This window comes from Arachis hypogaea, chromosome 14 (assembly GCF_003086295.3).
Source record: "Arachis hypogaea cultivar Tifrunner chromosome 14, arahy.Tifrunner.gnm2.J5K5, whole genome shotgun sequence".
Taxonomy (NCBI): Eukaryota; Viridiplantae; Streptophyta; class Magnoliopsida; order Fabales; family Fabaceae; genus Arachis; species Arachis hypogaea.
The window spans coordinates 125851134-125867970 of NC_092049.1; the positions used below are offsets into that span (position 1 = coordinate 125851134).

Consider the following 16837-nt stretch of genomic DNA (forward strand, 5'->3'; position numbering starts at 1 on the left):
GGGCTCTCTTACCTTTGAAGTCGGATTCTAATTTCAAGAATTTTTCTTTTAATTTTCTTCGCCATTGTACCTCCCTTCTTAGGGCTCTTTCGGATTCTTGTTGTCGCTCTAACTCCTGTTCGAGTTGTTCCAGCCGACTTTGATGTCTGTGGACAAGTCCCATAATTTGAGTGGGATCTCTTGGCCCGCATCCTTCAGATCAATAAACTTTCGAGCTTATCATGTGTCCTTTTGGGTTTGACGGATACATGTCTCTGCCAACTCCTTTTCCTTTATCGACTCGGGAAAGTATGACTAATGCTCGATCATCGTTATATTGCTCTTTTTCTAGGACTTCAGAATTGGAAGCTGCGTGTCCATCTTCTAAAATGTCGTCCGCCATCGTACTTGATTTTCAGGTCTCTGGCAACAGCGCTAATGTTCCGAGGAATACTTGAAACGGATGAATTTGGGCCTGAACGTGAGGTTCAGACTTCTTTTGGGATAGTGTCCGACGTCTTCTGGTGTCGAGGTGCCGCTGTCTGAGTTCCTCGTGAGGAGGTGGGAAGTGGTACTTGCAAGGGACTCCGATACTTAAGTTAGCAAGAATTTTAGGCAGGTTTAGATTGGAGTTCGAAGAATACTTAAAAGTGTCAGGATATTTATAAGTGTAGATATAGAGTCAATAACCACCTTTCGAGTAGTCTCACCTTTTATGGTGGGTTAGTTACTCCGTTTTAGTAGAGTGGTTATTGAGATCTTCTTTCTATATGAATAGGAGACGTAGTAGGAGTCATTATTTATTTTAATAAACAGGGCTGAATTCATGTCGCGGTGTTCGATTTCTATGAGGTGGTGCTGATCTGGATAATATTTATTAATTGAAATTTATTTATTTTGAATTTGATTAATTAGTGGACCAAATTATAAACAGTTGTATTAAATCAACTTAATTCGATTTACTATTGATATAATATATACATACTAAATTTATTCGATTTACATTAAAAATGTGTAAATTAAATTTAATTTATTCGATTTACATTAAAAGTCAACATTTACATCGTTTTAATTCTCAATCAATTTAACTATGTATTTTTTCCTCAAAATTCAAACCAAAATTCTAACCCATTTGAAGAGAAATATCTAAAATTTTATAAAGGCTATGTCTTACTTATTTTTATGTGATGTATATGTGATTTTCCGTCTCCGTTTTCTCGTTTCCTAAGGTGAATTCACTCAGTTTCATCAATGTGATATTTACATATATTCAGTTAATCAAATTTCATACAAATACAAATCCTTATCTAGTTTTGAGCATATAAAAAAATGTATTATATATAATGTTAAAAGGTTCAATAAATTTCATAAGTGTTGGACAACTTTCTACTTCAATCTAATTTTTAAAAATGAGTTGGATATATTATTCAATTCCAAGTCAATAAATAATATACAATAGAAACTGCCCATTAAGTCTACAATATATAATTATATATAGTAGTTGTCTAATTTGATTTATTGCTGTCTTTCGTATGTTTGACTCATAAATAGTATATAATTATAAATTATATATAATTCTCTACCCAAATCGCTAGCCTTTTAAGTTTTAAGAATACTCCTTAAAAGGAGAATAAAAATAACAAAGTTAATTTTTAAATATATTTTACAGCCTGCATACATGTACTACTAGTGTTTACTCAAAACAGCTACAGGAATGTTAATTAGGAGTTAATAGTTTAGTTATTCTTTGAAAGATAAATTATCTTTTAAATTTGTCTGTAAAAAATTTTATTAATTAAATTAATTTTTTAAAAATTATAAATTAATTATATTTATTTTTCTGTTATTTCATCATTTTATTAATAATTTTTGTCTTGATATAAAATATTAATTGATAATATATATTATTTTTAATATATTCAATTGAACATTAGCTATAAAAATCTATCAATTCAGCCTATTTCTCTAATTATATAAACCTTAATGTCAATATAACTTTAAAATTAAATATATTATGTGTTATATATATTATCAATTAATATTTTATTTATTATTCATTAACAAAAATTATTAATATAGAATAATAATGAGACAAATATAATTAATTTATAATTTTTAAAATCCAATCAAATTATTAAAATTTTTTAAAAATAATTTATCTTTTAAAAATTAATTTGACTATTAATTCAATAAATTACTATACTTAAAGTCCGAACATTCATGTGCTCATACCTACATTAACAAGCTGGCAAACGTGTCTTGTTATTCATCATCATTGTCCTACAATATATTGTTAGCATGATTTTCTTAGCTTATCCATTTCAATGCAACGTGAATTATAGCTGCCGTATGATACACACAGGTAGATTCCCATCATCTTTTAGTATACAAACGGTGTATCGGTGCCAGATTCATATTTATTTTATTAGTATTTATTTTCAAGTTTAGTTTTTATTTATTTATTTAATTTATATAAAAATAATTAAAAATTTTAGTTCTTCTTTTTAATTATTTTTTATTTATAAATAAATAAATTGTTGTATTTTTTTTTTCCTTTTTATATGTAAAAATAACATATATGTTTAAATTACTCATTTAGTGTTGAAAAGATTGATTATATAAGTATCTTAATCATTATTTATATTTTATTATTTTATATTATATTTTTGTCTAAATATTTTTTAATAATTACTAAAAATATTAAATTTATATTACATATTCATATATGATAAATAAAAATTAACATATTACAATGTAAAAATATAATTATAAATAAAATTATTAAAATAGAAATATTGTAAGTTAGATAACATAAATGTTTATCCTATTAATAAGATAAGCATCTATGTTATTATTCTCTTAAATGGATAAATATAAAGAAATTAATTCGAAATCGCCATCAAATTTTTCTTCCATCTCTACTTATTATTCAATATCTCAATTTATATGATTTAATTTTCATTATATATATCTCAATTAGATTCTCTAATTAATTAATTTCTCTTTCATGATGTAGATCTATGTATATCACAACTAATTTTTCTTTTAAATGCGACCACGTAATTAATAAAAATAACCCCATTCAAATACGGAAATACCCATATCAAATCATATCAGATTATTAATATTTTTTACCAATATGATCTAATGATATGTTGTAATTTGTAAATAATCTTCTCCAAAATTTTAAGTTGCATAAATACAAATGGATAATTTTAATCACACACACACACACACAATATATATATATATATATATATATATATATATATTATTTGGTAAAGTGTTACAAATTTATAGACCGTACTTTTCAATAATTAATTTTAAAAACAAAAATGCTATTCAAGCAATATTTACTAAGCCAATACTTTAACTTATATATTACATAATTCAATTTTTAACAACATAAAAAATTAATTTTGAGTATTACAGTTAATTTTTCTTAATTACTTTATGTATCTATTTTTTACATTTTTTAATTAACATCAAATTTTAAAATAATTACTAATTAATCTCATTTATATTGACTTTTTTATTTTTATTGTTTTAAATTTTTCCTTCTTCTTTACTCAAATTCTCCTAGCATTGTTTTACTCTCAATTTCATTTGCTTTATCTATATTCATCCATCAACATTTATTTTAAAATCAACCATTTTAAAAATTAAACACGCATCATAATGTATCACATACTCACATCATAATGTATCACACCTAATCTTATTCATATGATTACATTATATTTTAATTATTTCTCTTAATTTTTTCTATAAAAAATAAAGTCAAACCTAATTTATTATATTTTTATTTTTTCTATTATATACCAAGAATGAGTATTAATTCTTAGACAGATAAAAGAGAATCAATTCCAAAACATGAATCAAAATGTGTCATATCACCAAATTTTAAGATTTTTTCTATTCAAATATTTTATGTCGATAATTTACTTCCTATTATATATTGATTGTATCCCTTAATTAATTATTTTTCTTAAAATTAAAATTTCTAATTGATTATATTCTTATTTTTCTAATTTTATTTCATGATGACAGATTCTTTTTTAAATAGATATATACGAAAAAAATGATATAGATACTTGCACGAGAATGCGTCTCATCATCAAAATTTTCACTCAATTTTACATATTCAAATCTCTATATTCTTTATTGATTTATTCCAACTATATTTAGAGTATATTCTCTAATAAATTCTTTTTATAAATAAAATATCTAATTTATTATATTCTAATTTTTTAATTATATCAGACAATTGATTCTTCTTTTAAACTGATTACTATGGAAAAATGATTAAAAAATTCGTATCAAAATACTATATGTCCTCAAGCTTTTCGCCAAACTCTACCTCTTTAACTTATTATTGATTTTTATTGTATATCGTTTACATCTTTAGTTCCTTCCTTCTTTAAAAAAAAAAAAAAAAACAAATCAATTACATTACGATTTTTTAATTATATATTATGATTGATTTTTTCTTTACATAAATTTATAGAGATAAATGATTCAAATATTCGTACATTGTATTATTAAGTTTTCTTTTCAATTATACCTATTAAATTCTCTATATCCAATATTAATACACTATTATATCTTAGTTACTTCTCTAATTAATTTTTTTTATAAATAAAATCTCTAATTCAATTTATTTTTAATTTATATCATGTGATTGATTATTTTTAATAGAATAATATATATTGAATCTCATTATGGATGATTAACTTTTTTTATTAATGCTATTATATTTAAATTACATTACATAAATTTTTTCATTTAAATATTAACAAAATATAATTATCTAATACATAATTTTTTTCTAAAAGTAACCTCTATATTAGAATTATTGATTCACAAAAAATATAAAAAAAGAATTATAATAATTACTAAAATGTCTATTCTAGTCATGATTTAATTATTAAAATTATATATTAAAAATTTATTTTATATTATTAAAATTATATATTATTTGTCAATGATTAGAAGAACTATTGACAATTAGTAGTAATTAATTATTAATTTACGTATAATTAAATAGAAAATATTTTTTTTTAAAATAATTGGAAAGAGAGGTATGCATACTACTGACACCAAAATATGTTATGTTAATATGTTTAGCGCTAAAATACTATTTGATATAAGATAATATAATGATTAACATGAACATTTATATGATAAATAATATTATACATATAGTTATATAGAATAATATAATCCATTACATTTGCTAGCATCTCGTCTTTTCTTTCCTTCTCCCTTCGTTTTTTTTTTTTTTTTTGTTGGGTAATATGTAGTGGTGAAGCATAAATGGCCAAAGTTTAAATAATTTTTTTCTAACAAATTAAAGGCTACCTCAATCATTGTGATTATATATATATAATCAGTTGGCTTTAATCGTTGAACTTCTATGTAATTTAATAATAGCTATGATTATGAATATCCTATGATATGAGTTTGTCCTACCTCTTGTATAAACCTTGGCTTAGAAATAAATTAATATAATTTGAAAAGAAAAAACTGATTATATGAGTAGTGTGCAACAGATTTTAGCTAATTAAAAGAACTTTCTGATCAATCCACCGGAGGCCCACTCCTATAGTTATTGTTGTCACTGGTGAGTTAACTCGTAAATTCATACGAGTTTACGAATTTAGATATGAAATCGAATTGACTCGAACATAAATTTGATCCTGAGTAAATTCGGCTAGACTCAATCGAATTTGTGAGTTTATGATCGAGTTAGCGAATTTGTATTTTTTTTATTTTTGTTAAAAAGAAGTGTTATTTTAAAACCAAAAAGAATTTTTTTTCTATTAGGGATACGATAACACTCTCAAAAAATGAAAGAAAACTCAGTCACAACTCACTTATTTGCATCATTTCTCTCAAGTCTCACTTTCTCTATATTCTGCCGCAGTCACCGTTCCCCGTTGAGCTGCTGTTGTTAGCGTACGACTGCTACCTCTGCTCTAATTTGCGCCATTGTCTTTGTGAATTTTACTTCTGTTGCTCTTTGATCTGTATTTCTTCGCGTCTCCACTATCCACAACTCTTTCGTGCTATCACCGTTCATGAGTTCGACTACTTTTCCTACAGTCCTATTTCTGCTCTGATTCGCGTCGTCGTGAAGTCATGACTCTTGGTCACCGTTATTTCGTGCTGCTGCAACACCCTCACCGCCATTGCCTGCTCCATCCTTGTCATCGATCCGCTGTTGCTGGGGCTTTATCCCTTCTTTACTTCTACATCTTCTATTTTTGGTATGCCTTTGTCTCTTCTTTGAGTTTTTGCTTTTTAATTTAGTTTTTTTTATACTTTTTAAATTTTATTACTTCTAATTTTAGTCTATTGCTTATTGTGTATGTTAAATGGTCAAATGGCTCATCCATTTATGACTATTAATAATTAATTATTTTGATTAGAGTTAATTGTAGTAAGTTATAACGAGATTGTTAAAGTTGTATTAAATGTTAAATTGTCAAATATTTATTATTTTAGTTAGGTAGAGTTAAAGATTTATAATTTTTTTTACTTTTAGTATTGCAGCTTTGGTAAATTACAGTATTGATTTTTTTGGATTTTTAATTTAATTTTTTGATATTGTTCAATGTTCAATTAAAAATTTAGTATTACAGATTTAAAATTTTTAATTTTGTATGTTCTATGTTATATTTGTATAAAAATAATTATAAAGAATTTGAATGTGTATTTTAAAGTATTTGTTATAATGTATGCTACTATTTTAATTTATTATGTGCTTTAAGATTGATATTATTAATTTTGAAAGGTTAATTAGAATTGAGTAAATATACATTATGTATGATGTATATAAAAATTTTATAATAGGTAAATTTATACGAATCTATGAATTAATTCGTGAGTCAAATCTAGATCAATTTCACAAATTTACTTAGACTCGCGAGTTTGACAACCTCGTTTATAGTATATTATCATCAGAATATCTACATCTACATCTGTATACATATAATGTTTTTAATTATGATTAAGACGTGTGTTAGGTAAAAACCAAGGTTATGAAAAACCGGTCAAATAGATGGTTAACCGATGAATCGGACCGGTTTTTAAAAGTTCGCTCTACTCTTCCAAAGTTTAAAACGATGCCGTTTTTTAAGAAAAAAAAAAACAGCATAACTGCAGAACACCCTCCCAACCCACCCCACCCCCTTTCTCTCTCTATCTCTCTCACCCGGCGGCCAAAAACCCTAATCCTCTCTTCTCCTCGACAGCCACCACCCACCACCCATAGTCCTCTCTTCTCTTCGAAGAACAGCCACCACCCACCATTGCCGAACCCTTCTCTCCCTTCTCTCTCTGTCGCCCTCTCTCTCCGAGTGTAAGGTATCAGAAACTGTTGAAGAAACGGAGAGAGAGAGGCGAGTAGAAGAAGAAAGGGAATGAGGAATTGTTAGATCTAAAATCTTTTCACATTGTAAAATTACACATAGATTCTTTTACGTTACAGAGTACTTATACACAGCTTGATGAGCTGGAGAGTTAGTTACTAACAACAAGTTTCTACACACTTCTAATCTCTAACTGCCTTTCTGTTTTGGATGCTGAGTCAACTTCCATATTTCTCTAACTGCACTTACATCAACCCTGCTACTTCATGGGTTTGCTATCTTGGTTTCTTACAGTCACTCGGAGTTTGGTTCTGAGCTGCACAAACTGTGGTGCTGAGAGGGGTTTGGTCAGTGTGTCAGCAATCTGGTCCTGAGCTGGGATATGCTGGATGGTGATCTTCTTTTGGGTGACATAGTCTCGAACAAAATGGAGGTTCAACTCAAAGTGTTTGCTCTTGTTGTGCAACACAGGGTTGGCAGCTAGTAGGACTGCACTTTAGCTATCACAGTACAGACTTGGTGTGGCTGTGCATACAACATGCATTTCAGCAAGGAGATTTTGGATCCATATGATTTCTGTGAGCCCTGCAGCAAGACTTCGGTACTCTGCTTCCGTTGAACTCTTGGAAACTACAGGTTGCTTTCGGCTGGACCAAGAGACAAGATTTGGTCCTAGATACACACAAAATCCACTGGTTGATTTTCTGTCATCCACATCACTTCCCCAGTCCGAGTCACAAAAACCATAGAGCCTACAATCTTCGGATTTCTGAAAGCGAAGACCATGGTGGACTGTCCCAGCAAGATAGCGTAAAATCTGCTTTACGGCCTTCCAATGGGTTTCAAGAGGACAATGCATGAACTGAAAGACCTTGTTGACGGCGTAGGAGATCTCAGGACGTGTGATTGTAGCATATTGGAGCCCTCCAACAAGAGACCGATACAGGGCCGACTTAGAGAAGAGTTCCCCTCCATGGGCTGAGAGTTTTAAACCAGAGGTCATGGGAGTAGGCATCGGTTTTGCATTGGGCATTCCAGCCTTTTGGAGAAGGTCTGTGACATATTTGGTTTGGGAAAGGTGAATTTCAGCATCATGGTGTCTCACCACTTCAATGCCCAAAAAATAGCTCATCTCACCAAGGTCTTTGAGAGAGAATGTAGAGTGTAATTGCTTGACCAGGTTCTGAATTTCAGAGTCCAAGGAGCCAGTGATTAGGATGTCATCAACATACACGAGGATGAAAGTAGCCGAGGTGGCAGTGAGCTTGGTAAAGAGAGTAGTATCGGATCTGGTGTTCTGAAAGCCAAATGAGTGAAGAGTATGTTTAAGTTTTGTGAACCAGGCTCTTGGAGCCTGCTTGAGACCATAAAGGGAGCGTTGGAGGTGACAGACATGGTGAGGGTACGCAGATGAAATAAAGCCTTCAGGCTGAGACATAAAAACTTCTTCCTCTAAATCACCGTTAAGAAAAGCATTGTTGAAGTCATACTGGCGAACTTTCCAGCCTCTGGCAAGTGCAATACTCAACACTACTCTAATGGTGGTTGGTTTAGCCACGGGACTGAAGACATGATCAAAGTTGATACCCTCTTTCTGATGGAACCCTTTGGCAACGAGTCTTGCCTTATACTTTTGCACCATACCGTCAGGGTGCGTCTTAATACAAAATACCCACTTGCAGCCGATGACTGGGGCTGAGTGTGTGGGCCTAGGAGTGAGACGCCATGTCTTGTTGCGGATGAGGGCCCCAAATTCCTCCTACATTGCCTCACGCCAGTGGGGACTACACAACGCCTCACCCACAGAATTAGGGATGCGAGACACAAGGTCAGAGGCTGCCGCAGAAGCTAGGGCTCGGGCGGACTTGGCAGCACCTGCAGCTGGCACCGCCATGAGGGCCTGAAGACTAAAAGCGCCACCGCCGCCGACTGGGTCTGAGGCAGGAACCACCGCCGGCGTCTCGGAAGCAGAGTCGCGCCGTGCAGAGCCCTCACGAACCACAGTAGCGAACGAGCGTGGCTTGAAGATCCCCGATTTGCTCTGAGTTTGCATTGGGTGAGCATTCGATGGAGGGACTCCCACAAGCGGCAGTTGCGGCACCTGCAAATTCTCCAAAACAGCACTTGCAGGGGCATTAGGATCAGACGAAACATCAACCACAACATTAGAAGAATCAGGAAAACAAACAGATGCAGAAGGTTGGGACACAGGTATACAATTAACACTATTGGAAATTCTATATGATGAATGCATTGGACTGGGGGTTGGGAGGGGAGAGGCATTAGAGGGTTGAGATAGGGGTTGAGGGAGGGGCTGCTGTGGCTGAGAGGAGGGTGCTAGAGGCTGGTGAGACAGAGTAGGAAGAGAGAATAGGAGGGGACCTAGGTTGATTAGAGTTTGTGACACTGGAGGAGGGTTAGTTGAGATAGGGAATAGATGGGGGAATGGGAATTCGGATTCATTGAAGACAACATCTCTAGAAACAAACTCCTTTCCTAGTGGGGACAGGCATCGATACCCTTTCTGGTTGTCTGAGTACCCAATGAAGATACATTGATGAGATTTGAAGTCAAACTTGTGGGGGTTGTAGTGTTTGAGGAGGGGGTAGCATGTACAGCCAAACGGCTTAAGGAATAAGTAGTCAGGTTTCCGGCCAGTGAGAAGTTCCAATGGGGACCTGCAGGAGAGAGTTGGGCTGGGTAGTCGGTTGATGAGGTAAGTGGCAGAGAGGGTAGCATCTCCCCAAAAAGATAAGGGTAAGGAAGCCTGAGCTAGTAGTGTAAGGACAGTTTCAGTAATGTGGCAATGTTTTCTTTCAATGGTCCCGTTTTGTTGATAGGAGTAGGGACATGTTAGTCTGTGATGGATTTCATTAGAGGCAAGGTAGGCTGTGAATGCATTTGAGACATATTCCTTTGCATTATCTGTTTGGATGGATTTAATCTTTAAGCCTGTTTTGTTTTCAATGAGTGCTTTAAACTTCACAAATGCGTCAAAGGCTTGACCCTTTGATTCCAACAAATAGGTGCAGGTATACCTAGTGCTCGCATCAATAAAGCAGATGTAGTATCTGTGGCCTAGTCTGCTGTAAACAGGGGCTGGACCCCAAATATCTGAGAACACGAGTTCTAGAGGTTTGTAGGATGTGAGGGACTCAGGGTGAGGTAACTGATGCAGTTTACTGATGCAGCATGATTGACACAAAGTAGGAATAGAATTTTCTTTATTTATTGATTCATGAGGGATATTACATTCTTTCATGACAAGACTAACTATTTTGTCACCGGGGTGACCAAGCTTTCGATGCCATAACTGCATAGTTTGGGTACTATTTTTACATGTAATGTTTGCATATACATTTCCTATAGAGGTGTGACATTCACTGATATTCCCATATGTGGTTGCTGCAGAAACAGGAGCCATACGGACAGCAGTAGGAACAAGAGCAGCAGTGGCATAGGGTGCAGATTCTGAGGCTACACAGGTATGTGTATTTGTTTTATTGGGTTTTATGGTTGAGGGAGGTGTTTGAGTCAAGGTGTTTGCACTGATAGGTGTATGAAGAGGCAGTGAGGTGGTGTGTGGAGTATTAGAACTTGTGTTGACTGAAATTCCTTCAAATTTGTAGAGGCCATCCTTAAGGAGTCCTTGTAGTAGAACCTGTCTGGTTATCTGACATTTCACATTGCATAGATAAGGCCAAAACTCAAAGAAAACATAATTATCCAGGGCAAACTTGGCTACACTTATTAAATTTTTTGAAATGTTGGGAACATGGAGCAGGTTTTGCATTCTAAATGGTCTATTTGATAAAGATGCATGCAATATAGAATTTCCAACATGTGTAATTTTCATACCTTGGCCATTACCACCATATACCTGTTGTGATCCATCATATTCTGATCCTGTGTTGAGGTTACTCTGGTCAAAGGTAATATGGTGTGACGCTCCAGAGTCCGGATACCAGCCGGCATCAGGCACTGCAGAGGGCAAGGCAATGTAGGCCTGAGGACTTGGAGCAGCAGGCTGTTGAGGGCTGGATTGTGGCGTGTGATGTTGCACTTGTTTGCCGTTGTGGAATGCCATGGAAGGAGGAGGCGCAGCATTGAGAGGTTGGAGTTGTGGATTAGTATAGCTCTGGTCAAAGCGATGGTAACATTTCAACGCAATGTGTCCTATCTTCCCACACACTTGGCACTGAGGCCGATTACCTTGCCACCACGAGGATCTGCCGCCTCCGCCTCTGAACCCTCTGGTACGTCCACCTCTAAAGTCACCTCTGAAATTGTTGGAATTATTGTTGAAGGTGTAGGAGTTGTTGTTAGGTGCATCACCTTTTTGCGTTAGATTTGCTTGAACATATCCAAGATCTACTTTCCTAAATCTTTCAAGCAATTCTTCCTGTGTTTGTAGCTGAGATTCGAATTCGCTTTCGGACAACTGATCTATTCTTCCATTAGTTACTGTGATGAAGGTACTGTACTCTTCACCTAGTCCTCCAAGCACTGCCTCAATGTAGTCCTCTGTGGAAAGTGGTGCTCCAAGCGCGTTGAGAGAATCAGCAACCTGATTAATTTTTGCCATGTATTCTGAGACTGAGGAGCTGTGCTTCTTGAGCGTCTTCAGCTGTGCCTTCAACTGCTTGATCCTTGACTTCACACGCGCAGCAAAATAATCTTCAAGTGCATTCCAGATTTGGTAAGCAAATTCAAATTCAACCACACGATTGACGAAGGTTGCTTCCATAGATGACATGAGCCAAGCCACTAGGCATTGATCCTGTGCTTCCCAATCAGTGTATGACGGAGTCTCTGATGCAGATCCAGTTTCTGAGTTGAGCTTTGACGAAATTTTTTGTGGATCCAAGTGATTTTGTAACTTGTTCATTTTGATGCATGCTAGGGCCTGCTTCCTCAGGCTTTGAAATTATGCTCGTTAAGCTTGATTGACGAGAACGTAGCGAACGTATTTTGGTTGAAGAAATTCGTTGGAGTTCTTGAAGTGGTACTTTCATGGCTTTTGATAGGATTAGATTCAGGTTCCATGGATCATACAGGCCAGCTCTGATACCATGTAAGGTATCAGAAACTGTTGAAGAAACGGAGAGAGAAAGGCGAGTAGAAGAAGAAAGGGAATGAGGAATTGTTAGATCTGAAATCTTTTCACATTGTAAAATTACACATAGATTCTTTTACGTTATAGAGTACTTATACACAGCTTGATGAGGTGGAGAGTTAGTTACTAACAACAAGTTTCTACACACTTCTAATCTCTAACTGCCTTTCTGTTTTGGATGCTGAGTCAGCTTCCATATTTCTCTAACTGCACTTACACCGAGCTCTCTCCACCGCTTCGCTGCTCGCCGTGGGTCGTCGCCGCTTCTCTGCTCCTCGCCGTGGGTCGTTACTGCTCCCCTCCTCGTCGTTTCTGCTTCTCCCCTCCTCGCCGGCGTCGTTTCTGCTTCTCTTCTCCACACCGCATCTCGCTGTCGTTGCTTCTTTTCAACCCTCTCAGGTCTCAAGTCTCAATCTCTAACTCTCTCTGACTCTATCCCTTTGAAATTTGAAATTTATTATTGTTGATTCTGCTGAATTTTGAGACATTAATTTTTTGAATTTTTATTTGAATTCAGTCCGTTGATATTGAATTAAGTCTGCTTAGATTGAGTTATAAATTTAATTGTTTAATTTATTAATTCTGCTGAGATGGATATTTAAATCCAATCTATTGTACTTGTTTTGGTGAATGGTTGTTTTGCTATTATTGATTCAAAATAGAAACATTACCACTATTCTGCGTTGGGATTTACTATATGGTTTCATATGATTTCGTTGAATTATGCTTTTGATTCTTAGGTTGGATGCATGTTTTGGATTAGTGACTTATTGACTTGCAGAAATTCACGTATAGGGAGTTATCTTTTAATAATTTTATTATATATTTAATTAAATCGATTTGATCCAGTTAAATTATTGAACTATTGAATCAGTCACTTAACCGGTTCAATAACCGATTCGGTTTTCGCAACCTTGCTTCCAATCATAATAAGAAAAACCCCAAAAGTATTGTTAAACCCTAATTCCTAAATTATGGGAAACGAGTTCTACAAATTGCTAGTGTTTTCCACTTTTCCTCCATCATCCTTCAACAAGTAGCACGATTCGCTCTGGGAGTCTGTTGCTATTTCGTTTTTGTCTACTTTGATGTCCCTGCTTCACATTTTTTATGCAATTTGTTGTGCTTCATAATTGTTCACTGAATTGACATCTTATAATTATGTGCAGAACCGGAGCTTTTAGTGAGAATTGGAGTCAGATAAAAGAAGAAATGGCGTTCAGAGGCAAAGAGATGATGAAGATAGTGTTGAAGAGAGTTGGAGAGAACAATTTGAACCCGAGAGTGAAGCAATCGCTGGAGAAATGTATACCTCGAAGCAAGGTTGTAATGGGTCGTGCCAAACGCGGTCTATTTGCCGGTAGACACATTCAGTTTGGCAACAGTGTTAGTGAAGATGGCGGTAACAAGTTATTAGCTTGATGCTTTTTTTTGTTTTACTTTTCTTATTTGAAGCTTCTTCTTTAAATGGCGTTGGAAAGTTTTGTGCTTTAGCTTGTAGTTGTAGATACATATTTTTGCAGATTCTGAGTTGTTTAAATGCTATAGGTTAGAGTTACTGTTTTATGTGCCTCTGTTTAACTGTTGTTGATGAATTAGTCTTCTCAATTCATTGGATGATTCTTAAAACTTAAGTTTTGATGGATTCTAATTGGAGCCAGTAAATTATTAGTCTTGGCCTTGGATGTTTAATAGTACCAGTACTTTAACAGTTGAGTACATTTGTTAGGCAGGATATAGATCCCAATAGTTGTGCTTGCAGCATTACACTACGCCTTGCAACATCTTGTTTATCACAGTAATTGATGATAATTACAAATTTTTATCGTTATGTTTGTTTAATGATCCCAACTCAGTTTGTTTCCTCAATTGTGTTGGGGCAGTTTCTTCACCTTTTAAATATGTAAAAGAAGAAAGAAAGAACCAAAAAGACATCAATATTGATGAGAACTTGTTTGTTAAATGATTTGATAGGACAAGGAGAACGTGGAAACCTAATGTCCAAGAAAAGCGGCTCTTCAGTTACATCCTGGATCGTCACATTCGGGTCAAAGTGACAATGCATGCCCTTCGTTGCATAGACAAGGCTGGTGGGATTGATGAATACTTGCTGAAAACTCCTTACCAAAAGATGGACACTGAGATTGGTGTCTTCTGGAAGGCAAAGATGGAGAAGCTCTATGAAGAGCTTGGCGAGAAGGAGGTTGTGTTCTTTGCACCAAAGGATGAAGCCAAGTTTGAACAAGGCTTTAGAGATTTGAAGCTATCTGAAAAGGAAGCGCGCAAGGAAACCAGAAGAAAAATGTTTGCCGGGATAAGCAAGCACAAGCTGATTGGGGTAGAAAGTAAAGATGGTCAATCTATCGAGGACAGTGAAGAAATCTCGCATGGTGCTCGGAAACAGTTGGTCCCAGTTTCATATGTGTTGGCTGCTGACAAGCTCAAGGTTGGGAGTTATGTTTCTAATTGACGATGTGTTACCTGATAATAGTGGTGTAATCTGTATCAGCTCATGGCTGTTTCACTCAGTACTAAAGCTTTTCACTGACATTGCATTTTCAGTGTAGTTTTTACAGTCAAACGGCACTCTAAATAATGAACAAAGAAGGGTATTGTCTTCATGTTGTTTCTCTGCTGTTCAATGTTGCTCATTTGGGTTGTGTATTGCCTAAATTTTTTTACTGTTTTCCTTAAGCGGGAGAATGCTTTTGAGCTATCTGGCCATACTAGCTAAAATGACGCATAAAATAATCGTCAATTTTATGGACATAAAATTAGATCTTAGAAGTGTGCATCGTGAAACAACAATATGGTCATTGTTAACAGAAGTAACAACTATTAACCTATTACTGAGATCCTATATTGAACATTATAAAATTGAGTATCAATCATCGATGTCTACTGAAGACACATAGAAATAGTGAGTTTTAACAAAATATCTATTGCAAGCATAATGTGGTTAAGCCACAAACGGGAGATAGCATCCATAATAAAAGGTTCTAAGAAGAGAATATTTACCAATATACTATGCAAGCATAATCAGTACATATATTTACACATAAACTACTGCCAGACTAGCACACTAAGACGAATAGACGATCGCAAACTTAAGCTATCAGTTCATCACAAACTAGAAGAGTAAATTTTTATAATGGTTCTGAGATTCAGGTCGTTATCTAGTGTGGTCCTTGAAATACTAATTGTACTATTGTAATCCTCTTAGATACGACTCCGAATATTATAGTAGTCCCTGATCATTTTTCCGGTGATGAGTCATTACTGAAGCGCTGGTGTGTCATGAATTTGCCACGCTGGATGGTGCCAACTGTTAGTTTCACTGTCACAATTTCAATTTATACTCAATTTGGCCCCTCTATCTATATTTAACCCTAAATTCTCAAATGTTCGTTAAGTTAATTTCTTCTTTTTCTTCATCGTTCTCTTTTAATTCTTCTTCTTGTTGTTCCCGGAGCTGGAAGTTAATATCCATGATGGGTGGTGGAAACACTGGAGCTGGAAGCTCTATTTGTCCAGCGTCTAGTGGCCATCGAACAAGAATGCAAAGTAGGAGTAGAAGTTTGGGGGTGTTGGAATGGTGCGGTTGTGACTGCCGGTCGGTTCTCAGGTGGTTTGGGACAGATTCAAACCCAAACAAACCATTTTTTTGTTATCCCAATTAGAATGTGAGTTATCAGTATTACTTGTGTTATTATGATTGTTCTTACCTCACTGTTCTTCTCTTGTTGTTCTTCTCTGAAGTTTGAACATGTTATATCATAGAAGTTTGAGCATGTTATATCTTTGCTTGATTATAGACAAATAGAAAGAGATGGTGTGAACTTTTGTGTGGGTAGATACTGGGCAGGATAAACTGCTTGAGAAACCAAAATCTTATGGAGACAATCATGAAGTGAAGATGAACTTTGATTGGAGGTTTGGGAGATTGGAGGAAGGTGTCCGAAATAAAAAAAATTGGTTAACCAGTTGTTGGTGTTAGTTGTGTCTGTATTGATAGTGTTTATGGTTATCCTATATTGTAAATCATGAGTGAAAAGAGTTGGTGGTGGGTTGAGTGCGTTGAGAGTGTGAGAGAATGCGTTGGGAGGGGATTAGGATTTGAAGGAGGAAGGAAAGGGGAATTAGGGTTCAAAAGGGGGATTAGGGGGGCGGGATTGGGGAGATTAGATTCTGGATAATTAAATAATTAAAAATTTTACTTTCGATTTTTCGGTGGCCACCTCATCATCCTTCTCATTAGAAATGTGTTCCGGCGAGTTTAGAGACACGTTTGTCAAATTTTAAAATCATTTAAGGATTATTTTGTCAATAACAAAAATCAGGTACTATGTCAACGCCAAAATCTTTCGAG

General features: G+C 34.6%; 1 protein-coding gene across 2 annotated transcripts; it reads left to right on the plus strand.

Moving 5' to 3' along the window:
• Positions 1–13384: 13384 nt before the first annotated feature.
• LOC112744022 (uncharacterized) lies at positions 13385–15089 on the plus strand. 2 transcript variants are annotated; one of them, XM_025793482.3, is made up of 3 exons: positions 13385–13525; positions 13638–13877; positions 14443–15089. In XM_025793482.3, exons 2-3 carry the CDS (start codon positions 13681–13683, stop codon positions 14936–14938), a joined length of 693 nt encoding a protein of 230 aa, XP_025649267.1. In that variant the 5' UTR covers positions 13385–13525; positions 13638–13680; the 3' UTR covers positions 14939–15089. The 2 variants fall into 2 exon arrangements, with proteins under 2 accessions (XP_025649267.1, XP_072070961.1); XM_072214860.1 differs by having other exon boundaries at positions 13408–13504.
• The last annotated feature ends 1748 nt before the right edge of the window (positions 15090–16837 follow it).

Excerpts from the sequence above, each read along its gene's own strand:
- LOC112744022 (XM_072214860.1), top strand. The coding sequence starts at position 13,443 with ATGGGAAACGAGTTCTACAAATTGCTAGTGTTTTCCACTTTTCCTCCA. Across the intron at positions 13,505-13,637 it reads CCTCCATCATCCTTCAACAA|AACCGGAGCTTTTAGTGAGA; the intron begins GTAGCACGATTC and ends AATTATGTGCAG. Across the intron at positions 13,878-14,442 it reads AGTGAAGATGGCGGTAACAA|GACAAGGAGAACGTGGAAAC; the intron begins GTTATTAGCTTG and ends ATGATTTGATAG.